This window comes from Euprymna scolopes, chromosome 19 (assembly GCF_053919585.1).
Source record: "Euprymna scolopes isolate OS-2025 chromosome 19, ASM5391958v1, whole genome shotgun sequence".
Lineage (NCBI taxonomy): Eukaryota > Metazoa > Mollusca > Cephalopoda > Sepiida > Sepiolidae > Euprymna > Euprymna scolopes.
In genome coordinates, this window is record NC_136500.1 from 58776704 (window position 1) to 58793548 (window position 16845).

General features: G+C 27.3%; 1 protein-coding gene across 16 annotated transcripts in view; it reads left to right on the top strand.

Moving 5' to 3' along the window:
* The window catches only part of LOC145303601 (muscle calcium channel subunit alpha-1-like), a 1244232-nt gene that overhangs the window by 990573 nt on the left and 236814 nt on the right, over nt 1-16845 (top strand). For all 16 annotated transcript variants that reach the window (XM_080145164.1, XM_080145154.1, XM_080145170.1 and 13 more), the window contains exons 28-30: nt 4757-4915; nt 7419-7529; nt 12604-12687. In XM_080145164.1, the coding sequence (XP_080001290.1) occupies nt 4757-4915; nt 7419-7529; nt 12604-12687 (354 nt within the window). The remainder of the gene's footprint in view (nt 1-4756; nt 4916-7418; nt 7530-12603; nt 12688-16845) is intronic.

The window sequence follows — 16845 nt, forward strand, 5'->3', positions numbered from 1 at the left end:
GAAAGCAATTCTCTTTGAGATAATGCTTAAACAGTTTTGTTGTATAGCTTATGTGTAGTGAGTGTATATATGACAGGCATATATAAACAGGGTGAACAAAACATGTACATGTTATATAGTCGTCTATATAATATTCATTGCAGATGTGTGTGTAAGTTTTTAGCACATATAATAAACAGACATAGATACCTTCAACAACAGTTTAACAATCGGAATGAATAGTATCTTTGTCTGCTTGCCCAGACAAAGGAAGGACATACCTTTTTGGTTGCAATGATCACTCTCTTGTTCCAGATGCACTTTTAAAAATGTAAGACATCTTTTACCCTAATAACTCCAACAACCAAATTGTTTTTCTACGTTTATATTTATTCCTGTTGTGATATTTTGTTCTTGGGTTGCACACCATTCCTTTTTCAGGGTTTACATTTTACTGTCTTTTCAGCCAAATGCTTCCATGGCTGAACAACTCGGCCAAGAACTTGCCTGTCCTGTTTGTTTATTTTAACCCATTCCCTTGAAACTTTAACTCCTCTGATTAGATGTATTTCCAAACTATCTTGTGACGCCAGTAACGCCATGTGACCAAAGACATGAATTTATCGCATATTTAATTTATGTTTGTTAACATTCTTTTTTCACCAAGTTAACATTTTTAGGAACTGTTTTGACATAAATTTAGTTTTAAATATTTATTTCGTCTCAATAACATTCTTTCTGTTTCTATTTTTATAAATATCAACAACGATCATAATCATAATTTTTATAAATATCAATAACGATCATAATCATAATTTTTTTAAAATATCAACAACGATCATAATCATAATTTTTTATAAATATCAATAATAATCATAATCATAATTTTTATAAATATCAATAATGATCATAATCATAATTTTTATAAAAATCAATAACGATCATAATCATAATTTTTATAAAAATCAATAACGATCATAATCATAATTTTTATAAAAATCAATAACGATCATAATCATAATTTTTATAAAAATCAATAACGATCATAATCATAATTTTTATAAAAATCAATAACGATCATAATCATAATTTTTTTATAAATATCAATAACGATCATAATCATAATTTTTTATAAATATCAATAATGATCATAATCATAATTTTTATAAATATCAATAATGATCATAATTTTTAATAAATATCAATAACAACCATAATCATAATTTTTTATAAATATCAATAATGATCATAATCATAATTTTTATAAATATCAATAACGATCATAATCATAATTTTTATAAATATCAACAACGATCATAATTATAATTTTTATAAAAATCAATAACCATCATAATCATCATTTTTATAAATATCAACAACGATCATAATCATAATTTTTATAAATATCAATAACGATCATAATCATCATTTTTATAAATATCAATAACGATCATAATCATAATTTTTATAAATATCAACAACGATCATAATCATAATTTTTATAAATATCAATAACGATCATAATCATAATTTTTATAAATATCAATAATGGTCATAATCATAATTTTTATAAATATCAACAACGATCATAATCATAATTTTTTATAAATATCAATAATGATCATAATCATAATTTTTTATAAATATCAATAATGATCATAATCATAATTTTTATAAATATCAATTACGATCATAATCATAATTTTTTATAAATATCAATAATGATCATAATCATAATTTTTATAAAAATCAATAACGATCATAATCATAATTTTTTTATAAATATCAATAACGATCATAATCATAATTTTTTATAAATATCAATAATGATCATAATCATAATTTTTATAAATATCAATAATGATCATAATTTTTAATAAATATCAATAACAATCATAATCATAATTTGTTATAAATATCAATAATGATCATAATCATAATTTTTATAAATATCAACAACGATCATAATCATAATTTTTATAAAAATCAATAAGGATCATAATCATAATTTTTATAAATATCAATAACGATCGTAATCATAATTTTTATAAATATCAATAACGATCATAATCATAATTTTTATAAATATCAACAACGATCATAATCATAATTTTTATAAATATCAATAACGATCGTAATCATAATTTTTATAAATATCAATAACGATCATAATCATAATTTTTATAAATATCAACAACGATCATAATCATAATTTTTATAAATATCAATAACGATCATAATCATAATTTTTATAAATATCAACAACGATCATAATCATAATTTTTATAAATATCAATAACGATCATAATCATAATTTTTATAAATATCAATAACGATCATAATCATAATTTTTATAAATATCAACAACGATCATAATCATAATTTTTATAAATATCAACAACGATCATAATCATAATTTTTATAAATATCAATAACGATCGTAATCATAATTTTTATAAATATCAATAACGATCATAATCATAATTTTTATCAATATCAACAACGATCATAATCATAATTTTTATAAATATCAATAACGATCATAATCATAATTTTTATAAATATCAACAACGATCATAATCATAATTTTTATAAATATCAATAACGATCATAATCATAATTTTTATAAATATCAATAACGATCATAATCATAATTTTTATAAATATCAACAACGATCATAATCATAATTTTTATAAATATCAATAACGATCATAATCATAATTTTTATAAATATCAATGATCATAATCATAATTTTTATATCAATTACGATCATAATCATAATTTTCATAAATATCAATTATGATCATAATCATAATTTTTATAAATATCAATAACGATCATAATCATAATTTTTATAAATATCAATAACAATCATAATCATAATTTTTTATTAATATCAATAATGATCATAATCATAATTTTTATAAATATCAATAACGATCATAATCATAATTTTCATAAATATCAATTACGATCATAATCATAATTTTTTATAAATATCAATAACGATCATAATCATAATTTTTATAAATATCAATAACGATCATAATCATAATTTTTTATAAATATCAATAACGATCATAATCATAATTTTTTATAAATATCAATAACGATCATAATCATAATTTTTTATAAATATCAATAACGATCATAATCATAATTGGCATTGTCTGGACCAACTACATAACAATCTGACGCTCAAGAGATTCTACAGAGCAAATACTCATGCAGTGTATACAACTGGTTCAAACTCCATCAAGTACAGAACATGCAATAAGCGATGCCACAAAAAGTGCACCAATCTGCTGGTTCCATATGTAACAAATGTAGCTAGTTTCATTTGCAACAACTGTCAAAATCTGACTCCAGTGGAAGCAGAAATGGTTGCAGGTGTCGAAAGTCAGTAAATTCACTAGGCAACACAATTGATTCCAGTAAATTCACTAGGCAACACAATTGATTCCAGTAAATTCACTAGGCAACACAATTGATTCCAGTAAATTCACTAGGCAACACAATTGATTCCAGTAAATTCACTAGGCAACACAATTGATTCCAGTAAATTCACTAGGCAACACAATTGATTCCAGTAAATTCACTAGGCAACACAATTGATTCCAGTAAATTCACTAGGCAACACAATTGATTCCAGCCGGTGAACTGATCTGTTTATAAACATCATACATCTACCACATGGAAAGTCTTCAGATAGTTCTTGACAATTTTACAAAACACAGTGTGCGAGAATGGCAGCAGACAACATATGTCCAACCTATCTGACTGGAAGATGTCGTTGACGATGAAATGCCAAAATGATACAATCCTGACTACCGCTCATTGAATGGAGAAAATTGCCAGTCCCACTCTACAGGCCTCCATGACAAAGCATGTCACACAACAAAATCTCAAATAGTATGCTTACATAATCTGTAACACTCCAAAGTGTGTCCCATATTAATGCTGGTGGCCAAAACACACATGGAAGGATGCTTAAGATATGAGGGAGATGGAGAATAAATTGCTAATGACCTGATCCTGATGAGTGGTAAAAGTAAAAATAGCAACAGACAGGAGATGTTGGAAATCATTTACAAAACTTCTAATCTCAGCATGAGACAAAACAGTGAACAAAATGAAATTTAAAATAACTAAGTTTCTGAACTTTTGAGATGAGGATTGATTCTGTATTACTTGGATTCATCAGACTACTGAAAATAAAACTCCAGATGAGAACAGTAGTCCGATGAATCCAAATAATACAAGAATAACTACAAATTGTATTGAAACTGGCAAAGTACCTGGTAAAAGTGTATAATATATTTTCTATCCCTCTATCTTTCCTCCTCCCCCTTCCCTATCCTTCTTCCTTCTTGACCTAGCCCATTCCTCTTCTTAGACATACACATAACTCAAGTCAGCATAAAAGAATTTACTGTGTAAAAATAATTACTTCCCTTTAATATTAAATGACATAAATGGCCATTTTACCATCAGAGAATGATTTTTTTTTCTAAATTTGAAATATTATTTTTCAAAATTTATACTGATTTCAAAAAATAAACAAATAAAAAAAAATAAAAATACTAGCTTTATGGGGGTTTATTGAATGTTTTTCAACTTTTAGTCTGACGTACATACATAAATACATAGAGGATGACCTTGAGGACGAAAAGTTTCTTTTCTACATCAATTGTGTAATTTTGATTTGTTTTTCCTTTCTTTTCTTTTCTTTTTTAATGTTCATTATTCTTAAACAAAGTTATTTTCTTTTCCAGAGAAAATGCATTGAGTTTGCATTAAAAGTAAAACCTGTTAGACGCTACATCCCGAAAGCTCGGTGGCAATATAAAGTTTGGTGGTTTGTAACTTCCCAACCATTTGAATACGCCGTATTTGCACTTATTATGATAAATACTATCACACTAGCTATGAAGGTAAGTGACCATTAACAAAATAGGTATGTGTGCACACACACACACACACACACATATACATATATATTTCTTAGCTTAATGTGTAAGAGGAAAAGAGAGAGTTCAATTCTATAAGAGGAGACTTATCCGGATAATGCCAAGCTCAACAATTATTATTGGAGCTTATACAATAGGACAACAAGAGTATGAAATGAAGTCACAGAACTATATATTGGTAGATATAGAATGGATCATTTATTGAATAATAGAATATAAGCAAAATTTGGGGGATAGAAGGGACTCTTTATGCCAGGGCATTTCGAAGTCTAATGCTTCTCATCAGGAGAGTAGAGAAGGTGCTAGGTAGCATGGGGAAGATGCAGCGTCTAGCGTAGGGTTCATTAGGGACAAAAAAGATTAAGAGGAATTATAGAATGTTGGGGGAAGCTTTATCGAATTCTAAATAAATAAGGAGAAACTTTTTATATATAGTATGATATATAAGATTGTATATAGTCTTTGACATAGTGTTGAGATTAAGGGGTATATGTATTAGGGTTAAATTGGGGGTGTATTGTTGCTGCGTGGTAATTTATTTTAATGGTTTGTGGGGTGTCTATTTTCTATAGAGTGTTAATTTTGACTGGTGCAACGTAAACGGCAAATGGTGACTATAAAATCGCTTATAATTTTTTTTTTGGGGGGGGGTATGCAAGGTTGTAAAATTGAAAGGTAATATGCGGCAATATTTTTAAGTTTCTTGTTATGATATAGGGAGTATGATTATAAGGGGGCGGTCGGATTTGGATGGCAATGACTATGAGTGTGTTTAACTTGATGCAAAAGGTTAAGGATACATATAGATGGCAAGGTGGAGGAGTAAGGAGACCATTACTGCTTATAAGAGTGGTAAAAATATACGAAATAATAGTAGGGTAATTATGATAGTACGAAAGATAACAATAATGAAAATTAAAATAATAGTAGTAATAATAAAGAAATAAAGATGAAAATAAAATAGAAGTAAAATTGAAGGTAAATATTAAAAATAAACATTGAAATAATATTACCAATAATTGTGATAAAAGTAAAGTTAATGTTAATAACAGTGAAAATGAAGATAATGGTAGCAGTTATGGTAGCAATGACAGGGATGATAATAATAATAGTAATAGCGGTATAAACAAGGCAGTAATAATAATGATAATAATAAAGATAGTAGTACAAATACTACTACCTCTACCTCCACCATCACCACGACTACTACTACTGATAATGATAATACTGTTAATAATAATTACTAGGGGATGCGTAAAAGAAAGAGATACAGACAAGTGGTGGGTCAGAGTAGCAGGAAATGGGGTTGAGGAGTGAGGGGTAAGTAAAAAATAAAGTAAAATAAAAGATATATATATATATATACACACACACACACACACATATACACATACATATATCCATATATACAAACACAGATAAAAAATAGATTTAAAAAAAAAAAAAAAGATAGATGTAGAATAAGCCGGGAAAGCGTAAGAGTTCGGTGAACAAAAAAAAACCTTGGGTTTAAATTAAATTAAAGGATTGCTTCACTGGGAACGATAGTTTCAAGAGTCCACATGAAAACTTTAAATTTCTTGAAGTTCGATTATAAAGGCCGTCAAATTTATGTTTATATGAACAAGCAAGGCCTAGAAATTTGAATACATACTTTCTCGTTTATGAACACGAGGGACAGGTCCATCCAATCGGCGTAACTACTTAATGTAGTCGTTCTAATCTCCAAGAGATGATGCAAGAAGCATAGTTTATAGCTGTCCGTTAAAATTCCATATTTCTCCAAATATTTTGTTAGGGTGGTCTTGCGTAGATGCGTTGGTCTGGTGAATTCTTTATTCCTCCTAATTTGGATGGCAAAAAACTGTATTTGCTCAACGGAGACTCTTGTGATGGAAATTACCCGAAACTGGACTGGTTCAGCTGCGTTCAATCTAAATTAGATTATCAGTAGGAAGACTTGATTATTTGCAATTTTAGTTTTATTATTTTGCTTATAATTTGAAATAAATGTTTTTTATTTACATCTCTAATATATTTTTGTACAGAAATACTTAATAGCAAAAATATTATTAATAAATGTCTTTTTGGTTCTTCATCATCATAATAGCAAAAATCGAAATATTGAATTTCAAGAAAAATTTTGTAAGTGGAAATTTAACATTCTTTTTTTTGTAAATAATTAAGTATGTTCTTTTTACATTAAAAGATATATCAACACAATCTAATAGTAGAGAGAAAATTAATATCGTATATTTATCTCCCTTGAACAGTGCCTCTGAACTGATTTGGGATATTTGGAGAGCAAGGCATTGGCAGATCTATACAATGTTTGATTTCTAATTAATTTTCTTTAAAAAGAAAATATCCAATTCTATCTAACAGAAGTTGAAAACAAATTGCATTGAAGAATCTAAAAATGTATTTTATTAACAAAGTATCTTTTTTGTTTGTTTTTCTATTTTAGTATGATGGAGAAAACGAAGGTTATTCCAATGTATTAGATTATTTGAATATGATTTTCACCGGCCTTTTTACAGTTGAGTTTATGCTGAAGTTGGCTGCGTTTAGGTTCAAGGTAAACTTTCATTCTTTTCCATTTTGAAATTGAGCACCCATTCTTTCAATGCAATAGCATATACAATAAACTTAGAACTCAGTCTCATATTTGAGAACAGCAAAATAAAATTCATATTGTCAAACTTGCTACCCATCATTTATAATTAAAAGAAAAAAAAATGGTGAACACATTGATCATTAAACACCTGCATAGATTAACTCCATGTGCAGAAAAAAATGCAATCATGTTCTGCTGGATATAAACAAATATCTGAATTAAAGCAAGTAAAGCTGAGTTAAAAATGAGCCTCAATGAAAATCAGAATGACATTAAAATCCAAGCAAATTGACACATAAACGAAAATTTTGACAATTGTGTGCCACCATTGTTTGCTCAAACTTATATAATGTTGGAATATGTGGGTGCATGTGTGTGTGTCGAATTTAAAACCTTATCATCAACTAGTATCTGACTTTGAGGAATCATGACTCATTAGTAAAATAAATGCCAAATAAAACTTTTTCAGTCAAGTCAATTTCCAAAAAGGCAGTTGTAAATCACTGCCACCTTTCGAAACAACCAGATAGTTTCAATTGTGTAAACATGACTATACATTTTCTGCCAAAAAAAAAAAGTTAAGCAACACTCAAAATATCTCATATTTCAAGCTAGATTACCTCTACTTAAAATAAAATGTTCAAATAGTAAATATTTTGTTATTATGAACACAAAGCAAACAATTTTGCAGTTATTCATATAGAATAGGTAAACATTAGCATTTTGGTAATCTACTATTATATAAAAGGAACTTTGTGTGAGTTAATTCCTTATGGACGCCAAAACGGCTGGGTTGATTTTCATTAAATTTCACACAACTGTACTTTATGTATCTGGCAATGTTCTTAGATAGGTTTTGTATAAGTATTGATAATTGAAAAGACCCAATGAAAAAAGGAACAGACAATTTTGACCAAAGTTAACACCTTATACAACCTAACATCACAAGTGCAATTATCACACAAGGAGAAGGGTCCAGCATATATAATCAACAGTAGGTTCTTTGATATGACAGAGGCGCATTCGAAATGAATGTTTATGTTCAAAGCTCGACTGAATCATGGTACTTGACTTTTTTATTTTAAACTTCAATTTCAACCATTATCACTGCACAAGCAGAAAAACCAGGCATATAAAATCAACAATAAATTCTTTGATATGACAGGAGGTGAGTTCGAAATGTATCTGTTTAGAGCAGAATTGATCCATGATACTTGACTTTTGCATTTTAAACTTTAATTCAAGTTATTATATATAAAAATAATTTTATAAATTAACAGTAGGTTCTCTACAGTGCAATGCAGACTACAATGTATTGTGAACTAAGTCACTGTGTAATGGCATGTGAAGCTTCCTTCAAGTGCACCATGAGAGGTCCCTAATTAGACTAGGCAATCAATAGATTTGATTGAAAACTGCATGATTTCACTACTTTCAATGACAAAAAATATAGGATGTGAAACATTCGTTGATCATGAGTCAATCCTGGGCAATTTCATGTGTCCCTGCTTGTTTTTATATAAATTTATTGAACTTGTAAATTTGGTCTTAAAGAAATGTGTCCACAAAATAAACAATATTATTTAAACAGAACTATTTCTTATATTATAATCCAAACAATTGTTGAATGAGAAAAGAAAACAACATAAAAACAATAAGTTAATCAATATATCTTGTTTGTACAGCAATATGCTAATTAGTTAACTTTACTACTGAGATAACGTTTACATAAGCTATACATAAAACAGGTCAACAATATTGTGTAAACTTAAATTAAAACAAGGTGTTTTGACCTCAGCATTTGTGTGAGAATTAAGTTTGACATTTAGATAAAACCCATCTTCCAGAAATGTACAGTAGATTCCATGAAAGGAAGAGAGCAAGTTACTTTTTCTGGACTACAAATCAAGTTTGTGGTTGTCTTCAACCTTACCTTCTTAGATGATGGAGGTCACAAAAGTCAACTGTCAAAGTTCAAAAGTAATATGTATAGGAACCAGTAAGAGGAAGACCAAAAACTGAAAAAGAAAGAGGTTAGATAACAAGATCTCAAGCATAATTTGTTTTAAAGCAGAATGAGACATATGTATAAAAATGTAGTCCTAAAAATTACCATTGATTTTCTCTCTCTCTCTTTGCCTGAACAATGTATCTAAATCTGAATAAAAAAAAAGGATATATTTGGATAGATCAATCTTTGCGTTAATTATCAGTAATTAATGACAATCCACCATCTCGATAAAGAATCGCCATCAACAGAGCAAAAAGAGCAGTCAACCAAAAGTAAGTCTTTGCACGATCTCTGAAGAAAACTCTGCCATACACACGTGAGGTAGTTCTACATACTTCAAAAAAAAAAAAAAAAGCAAAACCAAAATGCAAATGTGAAGCTCAAATAACAATAAAGCACATGCAGAATTTTAAATCACATCACGAACAAATATCTTAATGCAAGTTTCCGAAAAAAAAAATAAGAAACTCATCAAAAATGTTACACCATCCTGGATATTTTTCATTAGCTGTTTGGAAAAGAAATAAATTTTCTGAAGATTTGTAACCCAAATACTATCTTATGTTTGCCTTTGTTTTAACTTTTTCTAGAACCTTTTCTAATAAGGTAACATATCTATCAAATTTTGAAAATGCTGAATTTAAAATTGGATAATTGTTGCATTATTTGAAATCAAATTTTGTATTTTTCAAGTTAATTTTCTTCAGAAGACTTCAAATTTTTATTGCAAATAAATGGAGCAAATAGTTTTTGGTACATTGAGCCATTCAACCTTTTTTCTTACCTAATCATTGATTTTTGTCTGAAAGAAGTAAAAAAAAAAAACACTAATATTCACTTAAATATCTGATTTGTTCTCAAAAACTAACTAGTCTGAATATTTTTATCCTGACTTAAACGTTCTACTTGGTTTCACTTAAGAAATCTATTGCTGAAAAGGGGTTTTGCACATTTTCCAGAACTCTAATCTTTTGAGGATCTGTATAAAAAATATTTTCTTAGAATACTGTTGCCACATCTGAAGTGTCGCTCTGTATACAAAATTTACTTCGCAATCGATCAAATAAGTCATTCTCGGATTTTCTGCATTGTTATCAATATTCATAAATACATACGCACATACTTTTTTTTTATTTTGTCCCACTCCACTTTTTGTGGAGCTGGATTTTGCACACATTAAAAAAACGACGTTATGTCTAACTCTGCCCTCATGAGAAGGCACATAAACAGGGTGTTTATAATAATGAATAATATCTACAAAATAATAACATTTACAGCAAGAACTCTTCCCTTTACTCTTTCTTCCACCATGTGCATGACATAAAATGAAATTTCTATAATCAGTTTCTTTTCATTTATGGAACATGTTACTCGGGAGGGATAGAGGCTTCTATGTGGGATACAATATGGCCATCTTCAAATCCAATATCAACAAATATTTGTCATAAACTGTCCTCATCAGTAATAAAAATTTTGTTCATTTCTATTCATGATTTTTATCCTCTGATGATATTCTTAATCTTTCAACTGCCAATCTATTTCATTAGCTCTTAACCTCGAGTGGTTTATAATTTTGATAAATGATAACTCATTAGTAAATTTAAAAAAATAAAAAAGGCAAGATCATTTACAAACTATTTTCTTTGGAAAATATACATTTACTAAAAATTGGTTGATATGACATCAAATTCAGCATGCAAGTGACTATTTGATCAACGGACAAAGAAACATTATGTAATGTTTTATTTTCATAGAAAAAAAAGTTAAAGTTATATAAATGATGATAAAACTTTAAAAGTCTATAAATTACTTCAATATTTATGATTTGGATCAACCCATTTGACATAATAAGAGTGTTTGCTAGGGTTCAATCGTTGTTTGAGTTATAACCAAAGACTCAAAAATCTGGTATATGATGTTTGACATTATAAGGTGGGGATCAAAAGTAAGTGGAGTAATCCTAGGAAAAAAGTGAAGCCCTCCTCTAAACCTAGTGTATTAGCAATTGTTTGGAAGCCTTTAAGTCATACTCTACTATGGTCGACCTATAATCTTAATTTATATAAATTTAGGTATCTATGCATGTTTATATATTTGTATATGCAGGAGTCATGAACATTAAGTGTCTGAGGGAGTGGCACTCGTCTGACAAGACGTTGCAATCATCATCATATGCAGGAGTCACTCTTAACTATTTAAACAATCATGAATTTTACAACACAGCTTCATAAGAGATAATAATGTAGGCAATATTTAGTTTTATGCAAAAAGAGTTTTAAAAAAATGTATTGAACCCCTTTGTGAAAATTTAGATACCTCAGATTTTTGCAAAAGTTTAACATCAATTAGACATCAATTCATAAATATTTTGCAAATTTTAAGTTCTTTGAAGTATTTTTAAAGGTCTAGGGGTTGGACATAATATCGGCACCACCTCCCATTTAACAACTTATTAGATTTGCATTAAATTTGGTCCATATTTATAAGACACCATAAAACTAGATTCTCTGAATTTCAATTTCTTTAAACCCCTTAAGCTTAAGTTTGGGATTTTAGACATTTTTAATAATCAAAATCATGTAATGGATTTTGATCAAAATTAGAATAAGGATTCTAGATGTAAGGTTTATTATCATTATATGAATCAAAATCATTTTGATCAAAATTAGAATAAGAATTCTAGACATAAGATTCAGTTGCATTATACCCCAATTTTAATCTTTGTAACAAAACATAAAAGTGGTGCAAAACTGTTCAGTTTGGTGAATCAGTTTTACCTGTGTTGGGACAGGTATTCTTCCAGTTGCTTATATAAACATGTTTTTTACTGTAGCAATTTTTATGTTTCAAAGGAAGTTCACAATTTTTATATGAACAAATATATTATAAGGAAATTAAACAATTTTTATATCAATTTAAGTTTTTCAAATGCATTGATATGAAATTTCTCCATTAATAATAAAAGGATGCCATTTTGAAAATTAGTTCACCTTGTTTTTTTGTTTTTGTGTGTGTGTTTTTCAGAATTATTTTGGAGATGCTTGGAACGTTTTTGACTTCATTATTGTCCTGGGAAGTTTTATTGATATCATTTACACAGAAGTCAATGTAAGTATCAGAGAAAAGACAAATGAATTGGATTCTATGTACTTTTAATTTACTAAGATTCATTCTTAAATGTATACTGTCTATTTTTAATATATATATGTTTATTTGTGTAGTTCTGATGCTAAGGGCCCAGGCACCCACCCAATTTATTAAACAAAATGTTAATACTGTAATCATCAAAGAATTGCTTAATTTGTATGAAAATTTTGGCATTTATTCAATAAATTATACTTTCTTACAAGATATAACTTGTTCAGATTTAACAGTATAATGATTTTGAAATAATGTAGAAGTTTGACAAGTTTAATTTCATGAATATGCATAGATACATTTTTTTCTTTCTGAAAATACTTTTAAAATACTGTTAAAAATGATAAACTTTTTGATATTTTAAGAAAGGATACAAAAATAATAATGAAGACCTCCCTTCTGTGGTGCTAGCTTTGCACACATGTATATTTTAATTAAAATAGTAAACAAAAGTTTTTTTTATTGATAAGAAAATTGAAAAAATTTGTAGGACACTAATGAAAAATATTTGAGCCTGAACGGAGGTCTATATAAGCTGTAGGAATTTCATAGTTATAGTGTGTGGTGATGAAAACTCATATAATTATTCTATTAGCTTTCATTATCACAATTTATGTTTTTTAAATTCATTTTCAATGTAAAACATTTTTTACTTATCACAGAAGAAGACTACCATTTTGAATGAAAAATCTATTGTGCAATTGTGTCGCTTTCTTGTCAAGTAAATAACAAATTCAGTCATCAAATTCTTACATAACTTAATGAACATATATAAGTATCTGAGAATGTTGCAATACATTATTGGGTATAGATAACTTTAATCATAATTTTCTGATATGTATTTTTCTTTTTTTAATTTCAAAAGCATTTTACTGTCAATTTTTTTAGCATAAATCTCAATGTATAGTCTCTGCTTTTGTAATTTAGTTGAAAATAATATATTATGTGTTTTATACAACAGAAATAAGTCATTTTACTCTTGTATATCTGTTTTCGATGTTATCAGTTTTGTATTTTGTTTATTTATTTTTTAATTTTTTGTAAAAGCTGACATATTAGTATTGTTGCCTGATTCTTGCATGGATTTCATTCAATTTTATTTTATTTTTTAGTGTCACAAGTTTGAATGTTATTGAGGGACTCAGCTTTTTATTCAACTATTTCTTTAATAAACAACAGAAAAAAAATTTGTTTACAGAAGCAAACAATATTTATTTTCAGTATTAAAATTTATTGGTTCTTTTTAATTTACTTAAGACTTATTTCTATTTGCAAGATAGGTACAAATTTTCACCCATACCAGCAAATATTTTAAATATATTCTTTGAAAAATATTTTTAAGTTTTTAATAGGGAATCTCATTTAAAATACTTTAGAAAAAAAATGATATCCTACTTGATAATGAAAAAAAAAAAAACTCAGTTAAATAATAATGAAAGGAAATTAATAAATAAAAATCATCTCAGAAATATTTTTCTATATAGAAGACAAATTTTTATTAAAAAAGAAAATGTAATTATTTTGATATGCAAAAATAAAAAATTAAATAGCACATTTTAAAATCATAAGTCTTGAAACTGTTTAAAAATTGGATATTTTTAATTACATGTTAAAATTTATATAAAATATAATCAAATTTATATATTTTGCAGAAAAAAAAATCTTGTTTTTGTGTTAATGTCAGGAGCGGGTAAAACCATTTTCAATCCTCTTTCCCAACCTTTGTTACGCTATTAGTAAGCTTGACTGCACAGGGGATATAAATTTATGCCTTTGTGAAAGACACTCGTAAGAAACAATTCAAAACATCTGCAAATTATGAATTTAAACTGTTATTTTATTTTCTTACTGAATAGTTTGAATCAAATTTTATATAGAAAAAATTTTAGTGGCCTTGAGTGAAGTTTCTCTTAAAAAATTAAAGAAAAGTTGAGTAAGAAGGTGCAGATGTGATAGAATTGATACAACAAAGTAACTATTTATTTTTTAAATTGTATCTTGCTTTTTATGGCCTTATTTTATCATTTTTTATGTCGAGTTATTGAATATATTTTCTCAGGGTCTGCATGATCTAAGTAAGTTTTTTTTTTTTTTTTTCATTGTAATATTTGATGTTTGCAAAACTGTTACCTTCATGTGTATAATTTTATCTTTGATTTCCCTTGATATTATTTTGTAAAAAAAAAACACAGTGTTGTCTGTTGCCAGTTCTTGTATGAAAAGCATGAAAATTGCGGAGTCTAACCAATTGAAATATAAATTACTGTATTTTGCTGGGATTGAAAAAAATATCTGCAATTTAAATATTTTTCTAAAAAGATTTGAGTTATCTCCCTTGAGAAAACGAAAACTCCGTGGGGCATTATTCTTTCAAGAACCGTCAATAAACACTGTGTGCGCTTGATTATTTTATTAAAATTTGTCAATTTAGTTCAATTTTTATTCAGGAATCGGCATTGGGAACTTGAGCCATATTTTTTATTCTGTTTATTTTTGTATATTTTTATATATTTTTGTTTTGTATTATTCAATTTTATATTTTATGTACATTTATTGTTTTTATCCTTTTAATTATTTTACTAAGTCTATTTTAATGAAAATTTCATTTAAGTTTGTTTTATTTTTGTTATTCTTTTTTATTTTGTATTTCATGCCTTCTTGAAGAAAGACAAATACTATTCTGAATTTGATTTTATATATAGAAATTAACAAATGAAAAATTCTGAAGTTTATTTGTATATCATATAATTAAACATTACTGAAGTATTTTATTAAATAATATACTAATTATTTTCAGCACATCATCCAATTATAACTTTTTCCCTATCCAAATAATTTTACTTTTTACCAATATAAATTTTGTGTGCGTTAATATAACAAAAAAAAATTGTTTTAAAACAGAAATTCCTAATCTGAGCAATATCACTCCAACTAGAAGTGTAGGAAAGTTCCAGGGTGTTGTAAAGATAGTATCCGAGCAGTTTTATTTATTTTTTACATAATCCTAGTCATTTAGACTTTTCACCCAGTTGACAACACCCTTTAATGGAGAGCTAGATTCCTCACATTAAACCTTATTTACATTATGTCTTCATTTGGTGGAAGGTTAACATGCCTTTTACATTCATGAAATCTCTATCACAATAAGCAAACTTTTTCTACCCAATTTTTAACAACCAGACGTACTCATTACACCATCAGCAGAAGCTATGAAATAAGAGAAATCTTCATGCTTATATACACATCAGCATAGTGTTCTATTCTTTTCTATAGAGCTATATATATATATACACACACACATATATATTACACACACACACCTATATTCATATTTTGAGCACTGTTGAAGTAAATACTCAAAATATATATAATATATATTCATAGTATTATGTATGCGAATACATGAAATAGTAAAATGTGTGCATGTAGGTAATTATATTTAATATATTCAATACCTCTTCAATTTACAAATACAGTTTTTAAAAGATACATGTCTTTTGTTGTACATACATTTCTGCGATATATTCTTTAGTTTTAAAATTGCATTTTTGTAAAATTGTTACAAAGGTATCTTCTGAATTTTATCTTGGTTTTCAATATATATATATATATATATATATATATATATATATATATACTAGCATTTCAGCCCGGCGTTGCCCGGAGGTGTATGCTGAGCAAAAAAATAAAAATAAAAAACGGTCAATTTTTTAAAAACTTTGACCCCTATTATGACCCCTAAACATTTATTGTTTTAGGCTCAAATCAAGTTATTAAGTTAGATCCATGTCCAAGAAACCTATAGCTAAAATTTCCAGTGTTTCAACCCCAAATTGTCAGAGGAGTTTGGTAGAGTTCTCAAAGGTAAAATCGTTGAACTTTGACCCCTTAACAGCCAAGTTTCTGGCCGAAAACTAATCACATAGATTTTCCCAAATCTCAGTACCCTGTATATCAAATTTTGAGTCTGTAGACTAAAAATTGACATATTGCGTAGGGAAATGTACACAGACACATACAGACACGTTCACTTTATATATATATATATATATATATATATATTCACAAAAATTTTCTATTAAAGTATCATGTCTATGTTTGCTTCATGTCTATATAGGTATAATTGGT